At 44.4% G+C, this 18,469-nt stretch overlaps 1 protein-coding gene across 1 annotated transcript in view; it reads left to right on the top strand.

The window, feature by feature from the left end:
• MAGT1 (magnesium transporter 1) overlaps nt 1–13,503 on the top strand; it is a gene marked incomplete at both ends in the record, with an annotated part of 32,734 nt that extends 19,231 nt beyond the window's left edge. Inside the window, 3 exons of the mRNA XM_080719005.1 lie at nt 3,602–3,676; nt 7,296–7,386; nt 13,443–13,503. Coding sequence (XP_080575131.1) covers nt 3,602–3,676; nt 7,296–7,386; nt 13,443–13,503 — 227 coding nt within the window. The remainder of the gene's footprint in view (nt 1–3,601; nt 3,677–7,295; nt 7,387–13,442) is intronic.
• Nucleotides 13,504–18,469: the final 4,966 nt, after the last annotated feature.

Here is an 18,469-nt window from a genome sequence, read left to right as displayed (position 1 = left end):
AATAGGGCTGGACTTGTAGCTCGGAGGTACAATGCCCCTGGATTCCATCCCCAGTACCACAAAAAAATAAAAAAAAAGAAAAGAATAGGGCTGAGGGTGTACCTCAGAGATAGAACGTCCATGGGTTAAAGCCCTGGTACCACACATACAAAAAAAAAAAAAAGGAATCTTTGTTGCATCCTCAATGTAAATAACCTCACTAAGAAAAAAACAAAATGCTGGACAAGACATGTAGATGAGTTACTAAAAACATGAAGAACCGGGCGTGGTGGCGCACACTTGTAATCCCAGCATTCGAGAAGCAGAGGCCAGAGGACTGGGGTTCGCTTAGCGAGGCCCTTTGAAACTCAGTGAAAGTCTGTTTCAAAAATAAAAAGACTAGCCGGGCGTGGTGGCGCACGCTTGTAATCCCCGCGCTTGGGAGGCAGAGACAGGAGGATCACGCAGGTTCGAAGCCAGCCGCGCGCGCTGGCTTAGGAGACCCTGTTTCCAAATGAAAATGTAAAAATAGGTCTGGGAGTGTAGCCCGGAGGTAGAAGGGCTTCCAGGAACCCCAGTACCACCAAAAAATAAAAAATAAAAAAAATAAAAAAATAAAAGGACTAAGCCGGGCGTGGTGGCGCACGCTTGTAATCCCTGCGCTTGGGAGGCGGAGACAGGAGGATCGCACAGGTTCAAAGCCAGCTGCTCTGGCTTAAGAGACCCTGTTTCCAAATAAAAAAAAGTATAAAAATAGGTCTGGGAGTGTAGCCCTAAGGTAGAAGGGTTTCCAGGAACCCCAGTACCACCAAAATAAATAAATAAAAATAAGCCGGGCGTGGTGGCGTATGCTTGTAATCCCCGTGCTTGGGAGACTGAGACAGGAGGATCGCACAGGTTCGAAGCCAGCCTCAGCTACTTAGTGAGGCTCTCAGCAACTTAGTGAGACCCTGTTTCCAAATAAAGTGTAAAATAGGTCTAGGGAGTATAGCCCGGAGGTAGAGAGCCCCTGGGTTCCACCCCCAGTACCACAAAAATAAATAAATAAATGAATGAATAAATGAATAAATATTAAAATTAAAAAGAAAAACACTAAAAAATAGGGCTGGGGTTGTAGCTCAGAGGCACAGTGCCCTTGAGTTCCACCCCAGTACCACAAAAAAAAAACCAAAACGACATGACAAATAGGCATCATCCTAACAAGAGACTATTTGAAGAGAGCAAGATGGTAATGAACTTATGAATAGTCAAATTACAGAGCCAATCATACATTCAAGGCTGGATCTCAGCACCTATTTTCTCTTTCTGCTTACACTCACATGCAGTAGCACATAACGTGGATGTATACATAATTAATTTGGTAATTTTTTTTTACTGCTGTTGGTATTCCCTAAACCACAGGATGAACTTCTCTTTTCCATTAAAACACAGTCTCTTGGCTTCAAAATGTGATACTTATTTTAACATTCAACCACGTGATTGAATGTACCTATCTGCACATAGCAGATTTTTTTTTTTTGGCAGTACTAGAATTGGAACCCAGGGGCATTCTACTTCTGAGCTATACCCTCAGCCCTAATTTTTATTCTTTATTTGGAAACAGAGTCTCACTAAGTTGCCGAGAGCCTCACTAAGTAGCTGAACCTGCGCAATCCTTCTGTCTCAGCCTCCCACGTACTGGGATTACAAGCGTGCACCACCACTCCCAGCTGTAATCTTATTTTTATTTTATTTATTTATTTATTTTTGGTTCTTGGGATGGAACCTAGGGGCATTTGACCTCCGAGCTACACCCCCAGCCCTACTTTTTATTCTTTATTTTGCAACAGGGTCTCACTGAGTTGCAGAGGGCCTCACTAAGTAGTAGCTGAGGCTGTCCGCGAACCGCTGTCCTCCAGGTCTCAGCCTCCCGAATGCTGGGATTCCAAGCGTGCGCCACCACGCCCGGCATCTATTATTTTATTTTGAAGCAGCATCTCACTAACTTGCAGAGGGCCGCATTAAGTTGGTGAGGCTGTCCTCAAACCTGTGATTCTCCTGTCCTGGCCTGCCAAGTACTGGGATTACAGGCGTGTGCCGCCACGCCCGATTATTTTTATATTGAAACAGACTCTCCCAGAGTTGCTGAGGCTGTCCTCAAATCTAAGATCCTCCTGTCTCAGCCTCCCAAGTACTAGGATTACAGGCATGTACAACCACACCACTCAAATAACATTTTATTTTATATTATTTTACTTTTTTGTGGTACTAGAGATGGAACCCAGAGGTCTTCTACCCCCAGGCTATACTCCCAGACCTATTTTCTATTTTATTTGGAAGCAGGGCCTCACTAAGTTGCTGAGATCCCCACTAAGTAGCCGAGGCTGGCTTCGAACCTGTGCGATCCTCCTGTCTCAGCCTCCCAAGTGCTGGGATTGCAAGCTTGTGCCACCACACCCGGCTTCAAATAACATTTTTTTTTTTTTGTGGTGGTACTGGGGGTGGAACCCAGGGGCTTTCTATTTGTGGGCTATATCCCAGCCCCATTTTTAAAATATTTTCTATTTGGAAACAGGGTCTCACTAAGTTGCTGAGAACTTCACTAAGTATCTGAGGCTGGCTTCAAACCTACTCGATCCTCCTGTCTCGGCCTTCCAAATGCAGGAATTAGTGCGCCACCATGCCCGGCTATTCCAATAACATTTTTTTTTTTTTTGCTGGCCTTGGGGGTGGAACCCAGAGGCATTCAACCTCCGAGCTACAAGTCCTGCCCTGTTTTTTTTTTTTTATTATTCTTTATTTTGAAACCGGGTCTCACTGAGTTGCAGAGGGCCTCACTAAGTAGCTGAGGCTGTCCGCGAACCACGATCCTCCTGTATCAGCCTCCCGAATGCTGGGATTGCAAGCGTGCGCCACCACGCCTGGCTTCCAATAACATTTTAAATTGTCAGTCTTCAGCAGAAACCTTGTTTCCAAAAACAAAAAAAAATAAAGCTGATTATAGTGGTGCATACCTGTCATCCCATTATTTGGGAGTCTGAGACAGGAGAATCACAGGTTTGATGCCTGCTTCAGCAATTTAGCAATGCTTGCAACAAGTTAGGGAGACCCTGTTTCAATATAAAAAAGTAAAAGGGCTATGGTGCAGCTTGGAGGTAGAATACATCTGTGATTAATCCGCAGTACCACGAAAAACAAGTAAATATCCGTTTTCAGTTGGGCATGGTGGTGCACACCTGTAATTTCATTACTTGGAAGGCTGAGATAGGAGGATCAAGGATTCAAGACCAACCTCCGCAACCTAGCGAGACTGTTGCAAAATAAAAAATAAAATAGGGTTGAGGGTGTAGCTCATCACTAGAACACCCCTGAGTTCAATCCCTAGTGCCACAACAAAAAGTAAAATACCACTTTTGCTTCATGTGAATTTGAAGGAATCTTTCAACCAATGTAATATTTTATTATGTATTTATACTAAATGTCATGCTGTATGGATATATGATTACTTATTTGGGTTAAGTTTTTATAATTAAGAGTCGAGACTTTGTATATTTATTTTAATTTTCTTCGTGAAACGCTAGGAATAATAACCGTGGTATGTCTTTTGTGTCCATGTGATTTTCTCCTTAAACAATTATCCCAGATGGCGGAGTGACCTTAGGGATGGTGCTTTTATGCGAAGCCGCTACCTCTGACATGGATATCGGGAAGCGAAAGAGTAAGCCGTTCCATGCCACTGCGTAACCGGTCTGTCTTTAATAGAGAAACAAAAGAATAATGCCCTGTTTGTGTGTGGTACTGGGGATTGGTCTCAGAGGCATTCTTTGTGTGTGTATTGAGGGAAGGTACTGGGGATTGAACCCAGAGGCATTCTACCTCTGAACTATACCCCAGCCCTAATTTATTTATTTATTTATTTATTTATTTATTTATTTATTATTATTTTTGTGGTACTGGGGATGGAACCCAGGGGCATTCTACCTCCGAGATCCACCATCAGCCCTATTTTTTTATTCTTTATTTTGAAACAGGGTCTCCCTGAGTTGCGGAGGGCCTCACTAAGTAGCTGAGGCTGGCTGTAAACCGAGATCTTCCTGTCTCAGCCTCCCGAATGCTGGGATTACAAGTGTGCACCACCAAGCCCAGCGCTATTTACTTTGAAACAGGTTCTCACTAAGTTTTTGAGGCTGGCAATGAACCTGCAATCCTCTTTTTTTTTTTTTTGTTGGTGCTAGGGCGGAATGCAGGGGCATTCTACCTCCGAGCTACACTCCTAGCCCTATTTTTATTCTTTATTTTGGATCAGGGTCTCACTGAGTTGTGGAGGGCTTTATTAAGTAGCTGAAACTGCCCCTGAACCGCAATCCTCAGGTCTCAGCCTCCCAACTCAAGGGCATTCTGCCTTTGAGCTACACCCCCAGCCATATGTTTTTTATTGTTTATTTTGAAACAGGGTCTCACTGAGTTACAAAGGGTATTACTAAGTGGTAGCTGAGGCTGTCTGCAAACCATGATCCTCTTGTCTCAGACTCCCAAAACGCTGGGATTAAATGTGTGCCTTGCCAGGCGTGTTGGCACATGCTTGTAATCCCAGTGCTTGGGAGATTGAGACAGGAGGATCGCACAGGTTCGAAGCCAGCCTCAGCTACTTAGTGAGGCTCTCAGCAACTTAGTGAGACCCTGTTTCCAAATAAAGTGTAAAAAATAGGTCTAGGAGTATAACCCGGAGGTAGAGAAGCCCCTGGGTTCTACCTCCAGTACCACACACAAGAAAAGTGTGTACTACCATGCCCAAATCCCCTCAGCCCTTTTTATTATTTATTTATTTTGCAGTACTGGGGATGGAATCTAGGGGCATTCTACCTCTGAGCTACACCTCCAGTCCTATTTTTTATTCTTTATTTGGAAACAAGGTCTCACTGAGTTGAAAAGGACCTCACTACATAGCTGACGCTGGCTGTGAACCATGATCCTCCTGTCTCAGACTCCCAAATGCTAGGATTACAAGTGCACACCATAACACCCAACTATTTTTACTTTTAAAAATTTATTTGTGGTAGAAGGGATGGAACCCAGGGGGCATTCTACCTCCAAGCTACACTCTCTTTTTTTTTCTGCGAAACTGAATATTGAACCCAGGGGTGTTCTATCTTCGAGCTACACCCCTCGTACTATTTTTTTATTCTTTATTTTGTAACAAGGTCTCACTAAGTAGCTGAGTCTAGCCACGAACCTGTGATCTTCCTGTCTCAGCCTCCCCGGTACAAGAATGCGCCACCACGCCCGGCTTCCATGCACATTTTTTTTTTTTTTGCGGTTCTGGGGGTGGAACCCAGGGGCATTCAAACTCTGAGCTATATCCCCTGTCCTATTTGTTATTCTTTATTTTGAAACAGGGTCTCACTGAGTTGCGGAGGGCCTCACTAGATAGCTGAGGGCCTCACTAGATAGCTGAGGCTGTCCGCGAACCGCGATCCTCTGGTCTCAGCCTCCCGAATGCTGGGATTACAAGCATGCACCACCACGCCCGGCTCATGCACATTTTTTAAAGATATATGGTACCAGTCCTGGTGGTACATGCTTGTAATCCTAGTAGGCAGAGGCTAGAGATTCGAAGGTACAAGACCACCAGCTTCAGCTATTTCAAAATAAATTTTTAAAGATTTTAAAAGAATTTTGGATGTAGCTCAGAGGTAGAACACCCCATGCTTAATCCCTACTACCACAACGAAAGTGTAAGGTTAGTCAGGCATGGTGGTGCATACTTGGAAGGCTGAAAAAGGGGGATCACATTTTCAAGGCCAGCCTCAGTAACTTAATACGTATTTGTTTCAGAATAAAAAGGGCTGGGGTATAGATCAGAGGTAGAATGTTCCTGGGTTCAATCCTCAGTACCAAGAAAAAGTGTTGGGAATATAACTCAGTGGTAAAGCACCCCTGGATTCAATCCTTAGTGACCCCCCAAAAAGATGCCAAAATAAAGGAACACTCCATGATAAAAAATAAAATACGGTTGTGGTGGTTATTTGGGAGACTGAGGAAAGAGACACACAGGTTTAAGGCTAACCTCAGCAAATTAGCAGGACCCCCAGCAACTTAAGGAGGCCCTGTTTCAAAATGAAAAAGGCTGGGGGATGTAGCTCCTGGGTTGAATCCCCAGTGACAAAATAAATGAATAAATAATAAAAATGAATAGGGCCGTGGATGCACCGGCCATGATGGCACACCCTTGTAATCTCAGCGCTTAGGAGGATGAGACAGGAGGATCGCAGGTTTGCGGCCAGCCTCAGCAACATGAGTCTCTTAGTGAGACTCTGTTTCAAAATAAAGAATACAAAAGCTGGCCATGGTGGCGCACGCTTGTAGTCCCAGCATTCGGGAGGCTGAGACTGGAGGATCGCTGTTCGTGGACAGCCTCAGCTACTCAGTGAGGCCCTCTGCAACTCAGTGAGACCCTGTTTCAAAGAAAATAATAAAAAATAGGGCTGGGAGTGTAGCTCGGAGATAGAATGCCCCTGGGTTCCATCCCCAGTACCATACACACACACACAAAAAGAATAAAATAAGGCTGGGGGTGTATTTTAGAGGTAGATATCCCCTGGCTTTGATACCAAAAAAAAAAGGGGATGAAAACTGTTAGAGAGTTATTTATCAGTAGGTTATAGCCCTTCATTTTCACTTCAGATAGATCATCAAGGTTTATGCCCTGAGCTCCGTGTGATGGAGCACTCCTGTAATCCCAGTATTTGGGAGGCTGAGATAGGAGGATCGCAAGTTCAGCAGCTTAGTGAGACCCTATTTTAAAACAGGGCTTAGTGGCGCACGCTTGTAATCCCCGGGTTTGGGAGGCGGAGACAGGAGGATCGCACTGGTTTGGAGCCAGCCTCTCTGGCTTAAGAGACCCTGTTTCCAAATTAAAAAAAATATATAAGATAGGTCTGGGAGTGTAGCCCGGAGGTAGAAGGGTTTCCAGGAGCCCCAGCACCACCAACAAAACAAAACAAAATGATGCTGGGCATGGCGGCGCACGCTTGTAAACCCAGCCTTCTGGAGGCTGAGACAGGAGGATCGCGGTTCGCGGACAGCCTCAGCTACTTAGTGAGGCCCTCTGCAACTCAGTGAGACCCGGTTTCAAAATAAAGAATTCAAAGTAGGGCAGAGGGTGTGGCTCTGAGGTTGAATGTCCCTGGGTTCCATCCCCAGACCCACACACACACAAAAAAAAGCAAGAAAGGGCTGGGAGTGTAGCTCAGAGGTATCCCCAGTACCAAAACTACATTTGAGGCCTTGTTATTTATTATGCTTAATCTGATTCCTTTATTGTCTTCCGCCTTCAGTGATGTGCATAGCTGGAATTGGCCTCGTTGTGCTATTCTTCAGCTGGATGCTCTCTGTCTTCAGATCTAAATATCATGGCTATCCATACAGGTATCGTTGTACATTTTTTCTTGTGTGATACTGGGAATTCACTTCAGAGGCATTCTACCTTCAAGCTCATCCCCAGTCCAATTTTATTTCCAAATTGGAAATAGTCTCCCTATCTACTTTCTAGCTCCACCCCTAGCCCTATTTTTATTCTTTATTTTGAAACAGGGTCTCACTGAATTGCGAAGAGCCTCACTAAGTAGCTGAGGCTGGCTGTGAACAGGGATCCTCCTGCTTCAGCCTCCCAGATGCTGGGATTGATTACAAACGTGCACCACAACGCCTGGCTTATTTTTATATTTTAAAAAGGGCTTCACTAAGTTGTGGGAGGGTATCACTAAATTACTGAGGCTGGCCTCGAACCTGCAATCTGCTGTCTTCCTATCTCAGTCTCCCAAGTAGTGGGATCACAAGCTTGTGCTACAAAATCTGGCTCTATTCTGGCTTCTAAAAGGAGAAGGTTTAATTTACATGTTGTATAAGAATTCTATCGTCAAGCTACACCCCAGCCCGATTTTATTTCTTATTTGGAAACAAGGTCTCCCTAGGTTGATGAGAGTCTCACTAGATGCTGAGGCTGTCCTGGAACTGAAACCTTGCTGTCTCAGCCTCCCAGGTTCTGAGATGGGCTGACTGGCATGTACCACCATGCCCAGGGTTTTTTTTTTTTTTTTTGCGGGTCTGAAGATGGAACCCAGGGGGCATTCAGTCTCTGGGCTACACACCATGCCTTATTTTTTATTTTGAAACAGGGTCTCGCTAAGTTGTGGAGGGCCTCGCTAAGTAGCTGAGGCTGGCCTAAACTGTGATCCTCCTGTCTCAGCCTCCCAAATGCTGGGATAACGAGCTTATGCTACCACGCCCAGCTTTCTTTCTTTCTTTCTTTCTTTCTTTCTTTCTTTCTTTCTTTCTTTCCTTCTTTTTTTCTTTTTGGAAACAGGGTCTCTTAAACCAGTCGCTGGCTTTGAACCTTTGAACCTGCGCGATCCTCCTGTCTCAGCCTCCCAAGCACGGGGATTAAAAGCACCGGCCACCACGCCCGGCCACGCCCAGCTTTTAAAATGCATTTTCTTGTTTTGTTTGTTTGTTTGTGTTGCTGTATTGAAGTGGAATCCAACCTTCAAGAAACACTCCCAGCCCTACTTTTTTATTCTTTATTTTGAAACAGGGTCTCACTGAGTTGCAAAGGGCCTCACTAAGTAGCTAAGGCTATCTGAGAACTGTGATCCTCCAGTTTTAGCCTCCCAAATGTCAGGAATACAAGTGTGTGCCACCACACCCAGCTTAAATGTATTTTAATGTTAACTACTTCTTTTCAAGGCTGGTTCAGATAGTATAAACAGAACTTTTGATTAGAAGCCAGTTTATGGAGAGTATTCGAATGTTCAAGCTGTCCTTAGTGGGATGTAGTGCTGGACATCTGTATTCCCAGTATTCAGTAGTTGGAGACTGGAGGATCCCCAGATTCAAGGCCAGTCTCAGAAATTTAGCAAGACCCTGTTGTTTTTGGGGGGACAGTTGGTACTGGGGCTGGAACCCAGGGGCATTCTATCTCCGAGCTACACCCCAAGCCCCATTTTTTATTCTTTATTTTGGAACAGGGTCTCACTGAGTTACAAAGGGCTGCACTAAGTAGCTGAGGCTGTCAGTGAGTCGCAAGCCTCCCGTCTCGGCCTCCCAAATGCTGGGATTACAAGCGTGCACCACCAGGCCCGGTATAGGTCTTATTTATTTTTAGTTCTTTTTTTTATTGGTACACTATAGTTTCACATCATAATGTGGATCATATTGACAATGGCATACATTCCCACAGTACTTGGTGCCCCTCCGCTTCCCTTCCCCCTCCCAACAATGAGTGTCCAGGTTGACCATGCTACATTCAATCTTATACACATATTTGAATGTAGCTCCTACAGTTAATCAACTTCAGCCTTCTTCCTCTCCTCTCCTTCCATTCTAGTTTTGCTGAGGCTTCCCTTCCATTATCTGGAGTCCCTCTGGTATCCCTAATACTCCCTAGTTTGGGCATATTAGAGAAAACATATGTCCCTTCTCTTTCTGTGCCTGGCTGATCTCACTTAACATAACGTTCTCCAGGTCTTTCCATCTTCTTGCTAGGTTTTATTTTTAACACAAAATTTTACTAGATAGTTTTTAACAAATCCTAGTTGGCTTTTTTAAATTTTGTGGCAATGGGGATTGAACACAGGAACATTCTACCTCTGAGCAACATGCTAGCCCCATTTTTTTTAATTTTGAAAAAGGGTATCATTAAATTTCTGAGGGCCTCAGCTGGGCGTGGTGACACAGTTGTAATCTCGGTACTTGGGGGATAAGACCGAGGATCTGGGTTCCTGTCCAGCTTCAGCTACTTAGGCTCTTTGCAACTCAGTGAGACCCTGTTTCAAAATAAAGAATAAAATGTGGGGCTGTGGGTGTAGCTCAGAGGTAGAATGCCTGTGGATTCCATCCTCAGCACCACAGAAAAAAATAGGACTGGAGGTGTAGCTCAGTGGTAGAATGGCCCTGGGTTCAAAAAAATTGGGGAGGCTGACTTTGAACCATGATCCTCCTGTTTCAGCCTCCCAAGTACTAGGATTACAAGAACTTTTATCCTTGATTTATAATCTAAATTCTTGCTTTTATCCTTCCTTTCATGTGGGTGTTTTAAAGTTTCTCAATAGCCACCCAGAGTGATGCACACCTGTAATACCTGTACTGATATAATACCAGGTCTGAGGGTAGCCTCAGCAAACAGTGAGACTCTCATCATCCTTGTGAGACCCCATTTCAAAATAAAAATACAAAATAGGGCTGTACATACAGTTCAGGAAGAATGCCCCTGGGTTCAATTCTTAGTACCACAAATATTGAATTAATTAGTTAATTAATTTTTCTTTCCCCAGGCACATGCCTGTAATTCCAGTACTTGAGGGGCTGAGTCAAGGAAGGGGATTGTAGGTTAAAGGTCAGCCATAGTAGCCAGGCATGGTGGCACACTCTTGTAATCCCGAAGCCTGGGAGGCGGAGACAGGAGGATCGCGCAGGTTCTAAGCCAACCTCCCTGGTTTAAGGGACCCTGTTTCCAAATAATAATATAAAAATAGGTCTGGGAGTGTAGCCCAGAGGTAGAAGGGTTTCCAGGAACCCCAGTACCACCAAAAAAACACAAAAAACAAAAACGTCAGCCTTAGCAATTTTGTGAAACTCTATTTTTAAAAAATGAAGAAAGAGCTGGGGTGTAGCTCAGAGGCAGAATGTCCTTGGGTTCAATCCCCTATACTAAAAAAAATTTTGGGGGTGGTACTGGGGGTGGAACCCAGAGGCTTTCTACCTCCGGGCTATACTCCCAGACCTTTTTTATATTTTATTTGGAAACAGGGTCTCACTAAGTTGCTGAGAGCCTCACTAAGTAGCTGAGGCTGGCTTCGAACCTGCGCGATCCTCCTGTCTCAGTCTCCCAAGCGCGGGGATTACAAGCGTGCGCCACCATGCCTGGCCTTATACTAAAAATATTTTTAGAAATATATTTTTAAAGCCGGGCATGGTGACGCACGCTTGTAATCCCTGAATTTGGGAGACTGAGACAGAAGGATCACAGTTCAAGGACAGCCTCAGCTACTTAGTGAGGCCCTTTGCAACTCAGTGAGACCTGGTTTCAAAAGAAAGAATAAAAAATAGGGCTGGGGGGTGTAGCTCAGAGGTAGAATCTATGCCCCTGGGTTCCATCCCCAGACCTGCAAAAGAAAAGGTTACCTGATCTCTCAGTTTCTTACATTTTGTTATATAGCCAGGAGAGAGAAAAGCCCCTGGGTTCCACCCCCAGCACCACCACCAAAAAAAAAAAAAAAAAAAAAAACTGAAAAAAATAATAAAGTAGGTTTGGGAGTATAGCCTGGAGGTAGAAAAGCCCCTGGGTTCCACCCACCACCACCAAAAATAAATAAATAGATAAATAATAAATCAACATACTACATATTTATTAGAAGTAAAGCCTCCTTTTCTTTCAGAGACTAATAGATGGGTGTGTGTTTTTTCAGCTTTCTGATGAGTTAAAAATGACCGCAGCGATGTGTATACACTGCAGTAATGGAACTGAGAGAGAAGAAAGCAGCGGCGTTGAAAAGAAGAATGCAACTTGTGTCTTTTGTATTACCTCTTTTTTTCCAGTGGTTTAAATAGTTAATCATTTAACCAAAGAAGATGTGTAGTGCCTTCACAAGCAATTTATTGTCAAAATCATGAAGTATTTAGAACGTATGGTCCTCTTAACTTTCCCCTCCCAGTGAGTTTTAGGGCACATTTTAATTTTGTAGAATTAAGTGCATTATTAAACATTTTAAAACTACTACTTCATCTTAGTCAAAAGCTCCAATCTTCTTTAGGCAACTTTTAGTCATCCAACTTTCTATTCTCTTCTCCAGTGGCAAGAAATGAGAGCTCTGGCCAGGTGCTCCCAGGTAGGCCTGCTGCATCAGGGATCCTCCACTCCTCCATCTTTGCATGCCTGTGTACTCTTAACACATATTTCCTTTCGGCCCGAGCAGTCATATGTTCCAGACAGTGTTCTGAAGATGGCTCTTCTTCAGCATACAGAGCTAGCCCTTAGAAAGACGAGTCAGTCTCCCACCTACAGCTTTCCTACCGGAATACGCCACTGTGTGTGCATCTTGACAGCTGCAGATGCTCCAAATTATATCTAAATACATGATTATCATTTCTGCATGAGTGTGGTATTATCTGCCTTACATGTGGGAACATTGCACATTCATTCTGTCTTCTTAATTGTATCGAAGGTGGCCCATTTCTGAAAGGCGGCCCATCTCTGAAGATCATAGTTGCTTATTGCATAAAAACCAGTGTATCTTCGGGATGATCTAAAATGTTTCTGACTGAGATTGTCATTTATTTCATCTTTACCTAATGGGAAAATAGGCTCAGATGTGTTCAGGAAAAAAGCCTCCCTTAGAATGAGACAGATAATTGAGTTGTTGCCTGTGTACAGAAATTGAGTAGTTTTGAAGGCTGTTCTGCTTTTGCCATTATTTTAGCCTTTATTCTCTCCTTTTAAGCAGAGAAACAAAGCCAGTGTGGGAGAGTATGCCTGTCCCAGATACTGGGAAATTGATGTAGGAGGATCCCTCGAGTCTAAGAAATCACGGCCAGCCCAGGCAACATGGTGACACTCATCTTAAAAACATGTATAGCTGAGCATGCTGGTGCACGCCTGTTATCCCAGTACTTGGGAGGCTGAGACAGGAGGATCATGGATTTCAGGACAGCCTCAACACTTAGCGAGACCCTTGTTTTAAAATGAAAAAAATAAGCCGGGCATGGTGGCGCACGCTTGTAATCCCAGCATTCGGGAGGCTGAGACTGGAGGATTGTGGTTCTTGGACAGCCTCAGCTACTTAGTGAGGCCCTCTGCAACTCAGTGAGACCCGGTTTCAACACAAAAAATAAAAAATTGGGCAGGGGATGTAGCTCAGAGGTCGAATGCCCCTGGGTTCTATCCCCAGACCCGCCAAAAAATAAAAATAAATAAAATGAAAATATAAAATAGGGCTGGAAATATATCTCTGAGTTAGAACATCCCCTGAGAGTTCAACCCCCAGCACTGCCAAAAAAAATGTAGAGAAACAAAATAAAACTTTGAAGAATTTTATCTTTTTTCCTGACAGTAGAAATAACCCTATGTGCTAACCAAATTTCTGCTAAGAATATCTTCAGATTATTATTACACTTAACTTTAATCTCCTCCATCCTTATGAAGAGTAACCAGAAACGCCACTGTTACAAAGTAGGAGAATTGTAATTGTGAAAAACTTCTTAGAGAAAGGTTACGTATTACATTAAGCAGATACTGTGATGTACTCCCTCCTCTTATTTGCCCCCAAAGAAATATTTACATTAAGCAGATACTGTGATGTACTCCCTCCTCTTATTTGCCCCCAAAGAAATATTTTATGTGAGCTTTTGTCTTGATTTGTGTTAGCACATTTGGTGGGATCCAGTTGCCCTTTTACTCTTTTTTAAATTTTTTTATTGATGCGTTGTAGTCGCACATCTTTAATGGAGTACAAGATGGTAGAGGCGCGCGTGCACCTGTCACTCCATTAGCCCTTACTTTTTAATGGAGCCGCTTTTTAGTAATTACTCCCCTGTGAATTGGGTGGCTCTCGATTCCTTTTTTGCTCTTTGTGTACTTGTCTCAGGCCAAATAAATCTATGCTGTGTTTCTTCCGAGACTTGTATGAAGATACCCTGACTTGCACAGACTGACCAGGCGAATACTACTGCCATGGAATCTGCGTAGCTCCGGGCACTTTGCCGTCTCCACGGTCATCAAAAGAATGATGATTTTTTTTTTGGTATTTGTTTCGTCTCCCTTTAAAAGCACATTCTTCTCTAAGGAGAAAGGTAGCATATTGGCTAAAAGCTTTGGGAAGCAGATTTACTAAAAATGGTGTTGCTTTTGCAGAAATTTTGAAGTTAGCTTTCATCTGAAGTGCCTTAAGTAGACTCTTTATTTACTTTTCTAGTAATGGTTTAAATATCATTTGTTATGCATTTTTAAGATACTATTCAAAATGACACATTCTAGTGGCAAAGATAACCAAATGTCTTGCTGTTTGCTTTTTGACCATATCAATAAACTTTTACAATTTAAATTCTGAGTTTTTGATTACACCTAGAAGAGGGGTCGAGTTAAAACACTGAAGAACTCTGGGTGTGGTGATACGCCCCTCCTATCCCAGTACTTTGGAGGTTAAAACAGGAGGATGTCAGCTTGGAGGCCAACCTCAGCAATTTAGGGAGACCGTGATCCAAAATAAAAATAAAGGGGCTGGGAGTGGAGCTTGTAGGTAGAACGTGCCTGGGTTCAATTCCCAGTACCCTCCTTGCCAATAAAAAAAAGACCAGCTGTGTTTCCAATGGCCCTTCTCTGTATTGAAAGGGCAAAAGCCTCTGAAAAGTCAGATTGTTTGTTTTGCAGTCAAATTGCCAAGCCCAAAGAAAGCCGAGTGGCTGCACAGAGCTCCTGGACAGCTTTAGGCTCCCTGGACACCTTGTGGTAGCTTGATTCTCCTGAAAAGACCTTGTGTTGCTTTCTCCAGGTGTCCAGTCATAGCTGGTCACTTAGCAATAACTTAGTGAGGCCCTCAGCAATCTAAAGAGAGCCTGTGTCAAAATACAAAATAAAGAGCCAGGTGTGGTGGCACATGCTTGTAATCCCAGCATCTGGGAGGCCGAGACAGGAGGATCACAGTTCACAGACAACCTCAGCTACCACTTAGTGAGACACTTTGCAACTCAGTAAGACCCTGTTTCAAAATAACAAAAAATAGCCGGGCGTGGTGGTGCACGCTTGTAATCCCCACGTTTGGGAGGCTGAGACAGGAGGATCACACAGGTTCGAAGCCAGCCTCAGCTACTGAGCGAGGCTCTTAGAAAATTAGTGAGACCCTGTTTCCAAATAAATAATATAAAATGGGTCTGGGAGTATAGCCCAGAGGTAGAAAGCTGCTGGGTTTCACCCCCAGTACCAGAAAAAGAAATAACAAAAAATAAGCCAGGCGTGGTGGCGCATGCTTGTAATCCCTGCGCTTGGGAGGCTGAGACAGGAGGATCGCACGGGTTCGAAGCCAGCCTCAGCTACTTAGGCTCTCAGCAACTCAGTGAGACCTTGTTTCCATATAAAATATAAAATAGGTCTGGGAGTATATCCCGGAGGTAGGAAAGCCCCTGGGTTCCACCCCCAGTACCAGAAAAAAAAAAGTCTGGGGTGTAGCTTGGAGGTGTAATGCCCCTGGGTTCCATCCCCTTCCCAGTAGTGCGCGCGTACATGCGCGCGCGCACACACACACACACACACACACACACACACAAATAAAGCCAGGCATGGTGACGCATGCTTGTAATCCCAGCATTTGGGAGGCTAAGACAGGAAGAAAATGGTTCGCGGCCAGCCTCAGCTACTTAGGCTTTTTGCAACTCAGTGAGACTCGAATAATAATAATAAGAAAAATAGGACTGGTGGTGTCCCTCAGAGGTAAAATGCCCCTGGGTTCCATCTCCAGTACTGCAAAATTAAATAAATAAATAAATAAATAAGGCTTGGGTGTAGCTTGGAATTAGAACATCCCTGGGCCCAAAATCCAATACTAAACCAAAAAACAGTCAAGATGAGTGTAGATAAGGGGCTGCCTTCTTTTCTCTTTCTTTTTTTTGTGATACTGAGGGTGGAGCCCAGTGGCTTTTCTACCTCCAGGCTATACTACCAGACCTATTTTATACTTTATTTGGAAACAGGGTCTCACTAAGTTTCTGAGAGCCTCACTAAGTAGCTGAGGCTGGCTTCGAACCCGTGCGATCCTCCTGTCTCTGCCTCCCAAGCGCGGGGATTACAAGCGTGCGCCACCACACCCGGCTCCTGGGTATCTTTCCAAAGGGGTTGAAATCAGAGAACTACAGTAACATACGCATACCCATGTTCATAGCAGCACAATTTGTAATAGCCAAAATATGGAACCAACCTACATCTCCATCAACAATGTAGAATGGATTGCAAAATTATGGGAAATACGCACAATGAAAATCTACCCAGCAATAAAGAAAAACAAAATCATGGCATTCGCAAGGAGATGGAAAGACCTGGAAATGCTGTTAAGTGATTTTAGCCAGTCACCGAAAGTGAAGGATCATCTGTTTTCTCTAATATGCGCAAGCGTAGGGCGTAATTGGGATACCAGGGGGACTCCGGCCAATGGAGGAGAAACCTCAGCGGAGCCAGGGATGTGGTCTAGGGGAGGGGAGGGGAAAGAGTGAGCTTCACTGAAGGAATGACTCCCATTGGCTATGTGTTCATATGTGAATATACCAACGCTGGTCCCTGTACTCTGGGGAAGCGGGGAAGATGGGGAGACGGCGGGAGCGGGGGACACCAAGTGCTGTGTGCACGGATGTCTCTGTCAACATGATTTACATTATGATGTGTGACTATAATGTACCAATAAAAGCATATTTATTTATTTGCAGGTCTGGGGATGGAACCCAGGTGCATGGGACCCCTGAGCAATCCCCCCTGCCCTACTTACTTTTTATTCTTTATTTTGAAACAGGGTCTCTCTAAGTTGCTAACAGCCTCACTAAGTAGCTGAGGCTGGCTTTGAACCTGTGTGATCCTCCTGTCTCAGCCTCCCAAGCGCTGGGATTACAAGCGTGCGCCACTACGCCCGGCTAAAAGCATATTTAAAAAGAGAATTTAGCCGGGCGTGGTGGCGCACGCTTGTAATCCCAGCATTTGGGAGGCTGAGACTGGAGGATCGCTGTTTGCAGACAGCCTCAGCTACTTAGTGAGGCCCTCCGCAACTCAGTGAGACCCTATTTCAAAATAAAGAATAAAAAAATTGGGCAGAGGGTGTAGCTCGGAGGCCAAATGCCTTTGGGTTCCATCGCCAGACTTGCCCCCCCAAAAAAAATAAAAAATAAATAAAAAAAGAATTTAGCCAGGTGTGTGGCACATGCTTTTTTATTTTTTTATTTTTTTTTTGCGGGACTGGGTATGGAACCCAGGGGCATTTGACCTCTGAGCTACACCCCCTACCCTATTTTTTATTCTTTATTTTGAAACCGGGTCTCACTGAGTTGCAGAGGGACTCACTAAGTAGCTGAGGCTGTCCGCGAACCGTGATCCTCCAGGTCTCAGCCTCCCGAATGCTGGGAATACAAGCGTGAGCCACCACGCCCGGCTTGGCACATGCTTTTAATCCCAGCATTCGGGAGGCTGAGACAGGAGGATCGCACAGGTTCGAAGCCAGCCTCAGCTACTTAGTGAGGTCCTCAGCAACTTAGTGAGACCCTCTTTCAAAATAAAAATTAAGAAGGGCTAGGGCTGTGGCTCAAATGTAGAATGTCCCTGGGTTCAATCCCTAGTATTTAAACCAAAAAAAGGACTACCCTTTATTATTATATGATTACATACTGGCTAAATGTTCTATGCTCTTTGCTTTATGTAATTATAAAAATAGTAGATAGGCCGGGCGTGGTGGCGCATGCTTGTAATCCCAGCATTCTGGAGGCTGAGACAGGAGGATCGTGGTTCGTTGCCAGCATCAGCTACTTAGTGAGGCTCTTTGCAACTCAGTGAGACCCTGTTTCAAAATAAAGAATAAAAAATAGGGTCGAGGGTATAGCTAGGAGGTAGAATGTCCCTGGGTTCCATCCCCAGTACCACAAATAAATATATAAATAAATGCATACATACATACATACATACATACATACATGCATACATAAAAGAAGTTAACTTTCTGAAGTGGGCATGGTGGCGAACAGCTGTAATCTCAGTACTCAGGCGACCGAGACAGGAAGATCACATGTTTGAGGCTAGTGCATAGTTACTTCAAGAAGTTAAAGCCAGGCGTGGTGGCGCACGCTTGTAATCCCTATATTCGGGAGGCTGAGACTGGAGGATCGCGGTTCGCGGACAGCCTCAGCTACTTAGTGAGGCCCTCCATAACTCAGTGAGACCCGGTTTCAAAATAAAGAATAAAAAAATAGGGCAGAGGGTGTAGCTTGGAGGTTGAATGCCCTTGAATTCCATCCACAGACTTGCAAAAAAAAAAAAAGAAGAAGTTAAAATAGTGCTAGGAATGTAGCTCATCAGGACAATGCCCGTGGATTCAAGATTCAATCCCCAATAACACACACACACACACACACACACACACACACACACACACACACACACGTAGAGGCTGCGGGTATGCAGCTCATAGTAGAGTGCCTGCCCACCATGTAGGAGGCGCTGGGTTGGGTTCCAGTGATGCCAGATGAATGAGTTCTTGTGATGTCCATCAAAAACAAAAACAGAAACAAATCAAAGGCCAGGCGTGGTGGCACAGGTTTGTAATCCCAGCATTTGGGAGGCTGAGATAGGAGGATTAGGGTTCACAGCGGCCTCAGTTTAGTGAGGCCCCTTGCAACTCAGTGAGACCCTGTTTCAAAATCATAAAAAGCCGGGCATGGTGGCTCACGCTTGTAATCCCCACGCTTGGGAGGTTGAGAAAGGAGGATTGTGCAG

Source organism: Muscardinus avellanarius (genome assembly GCF_963383645.1).
Source record: "Muscardinus avellanarius genome assembly, chromosome: X".
NCBI lineage: Eukaryota > Metazoa > Chordata > Mammalia > Rodentia > Gliridae > Muscardinus > Muscardinus avellanarius.
The sequence above is the reverse complement of the archived record's forward strand: the minus strand, read 5'-3'. Positions and strand labels throughout refer to the sequence as shown.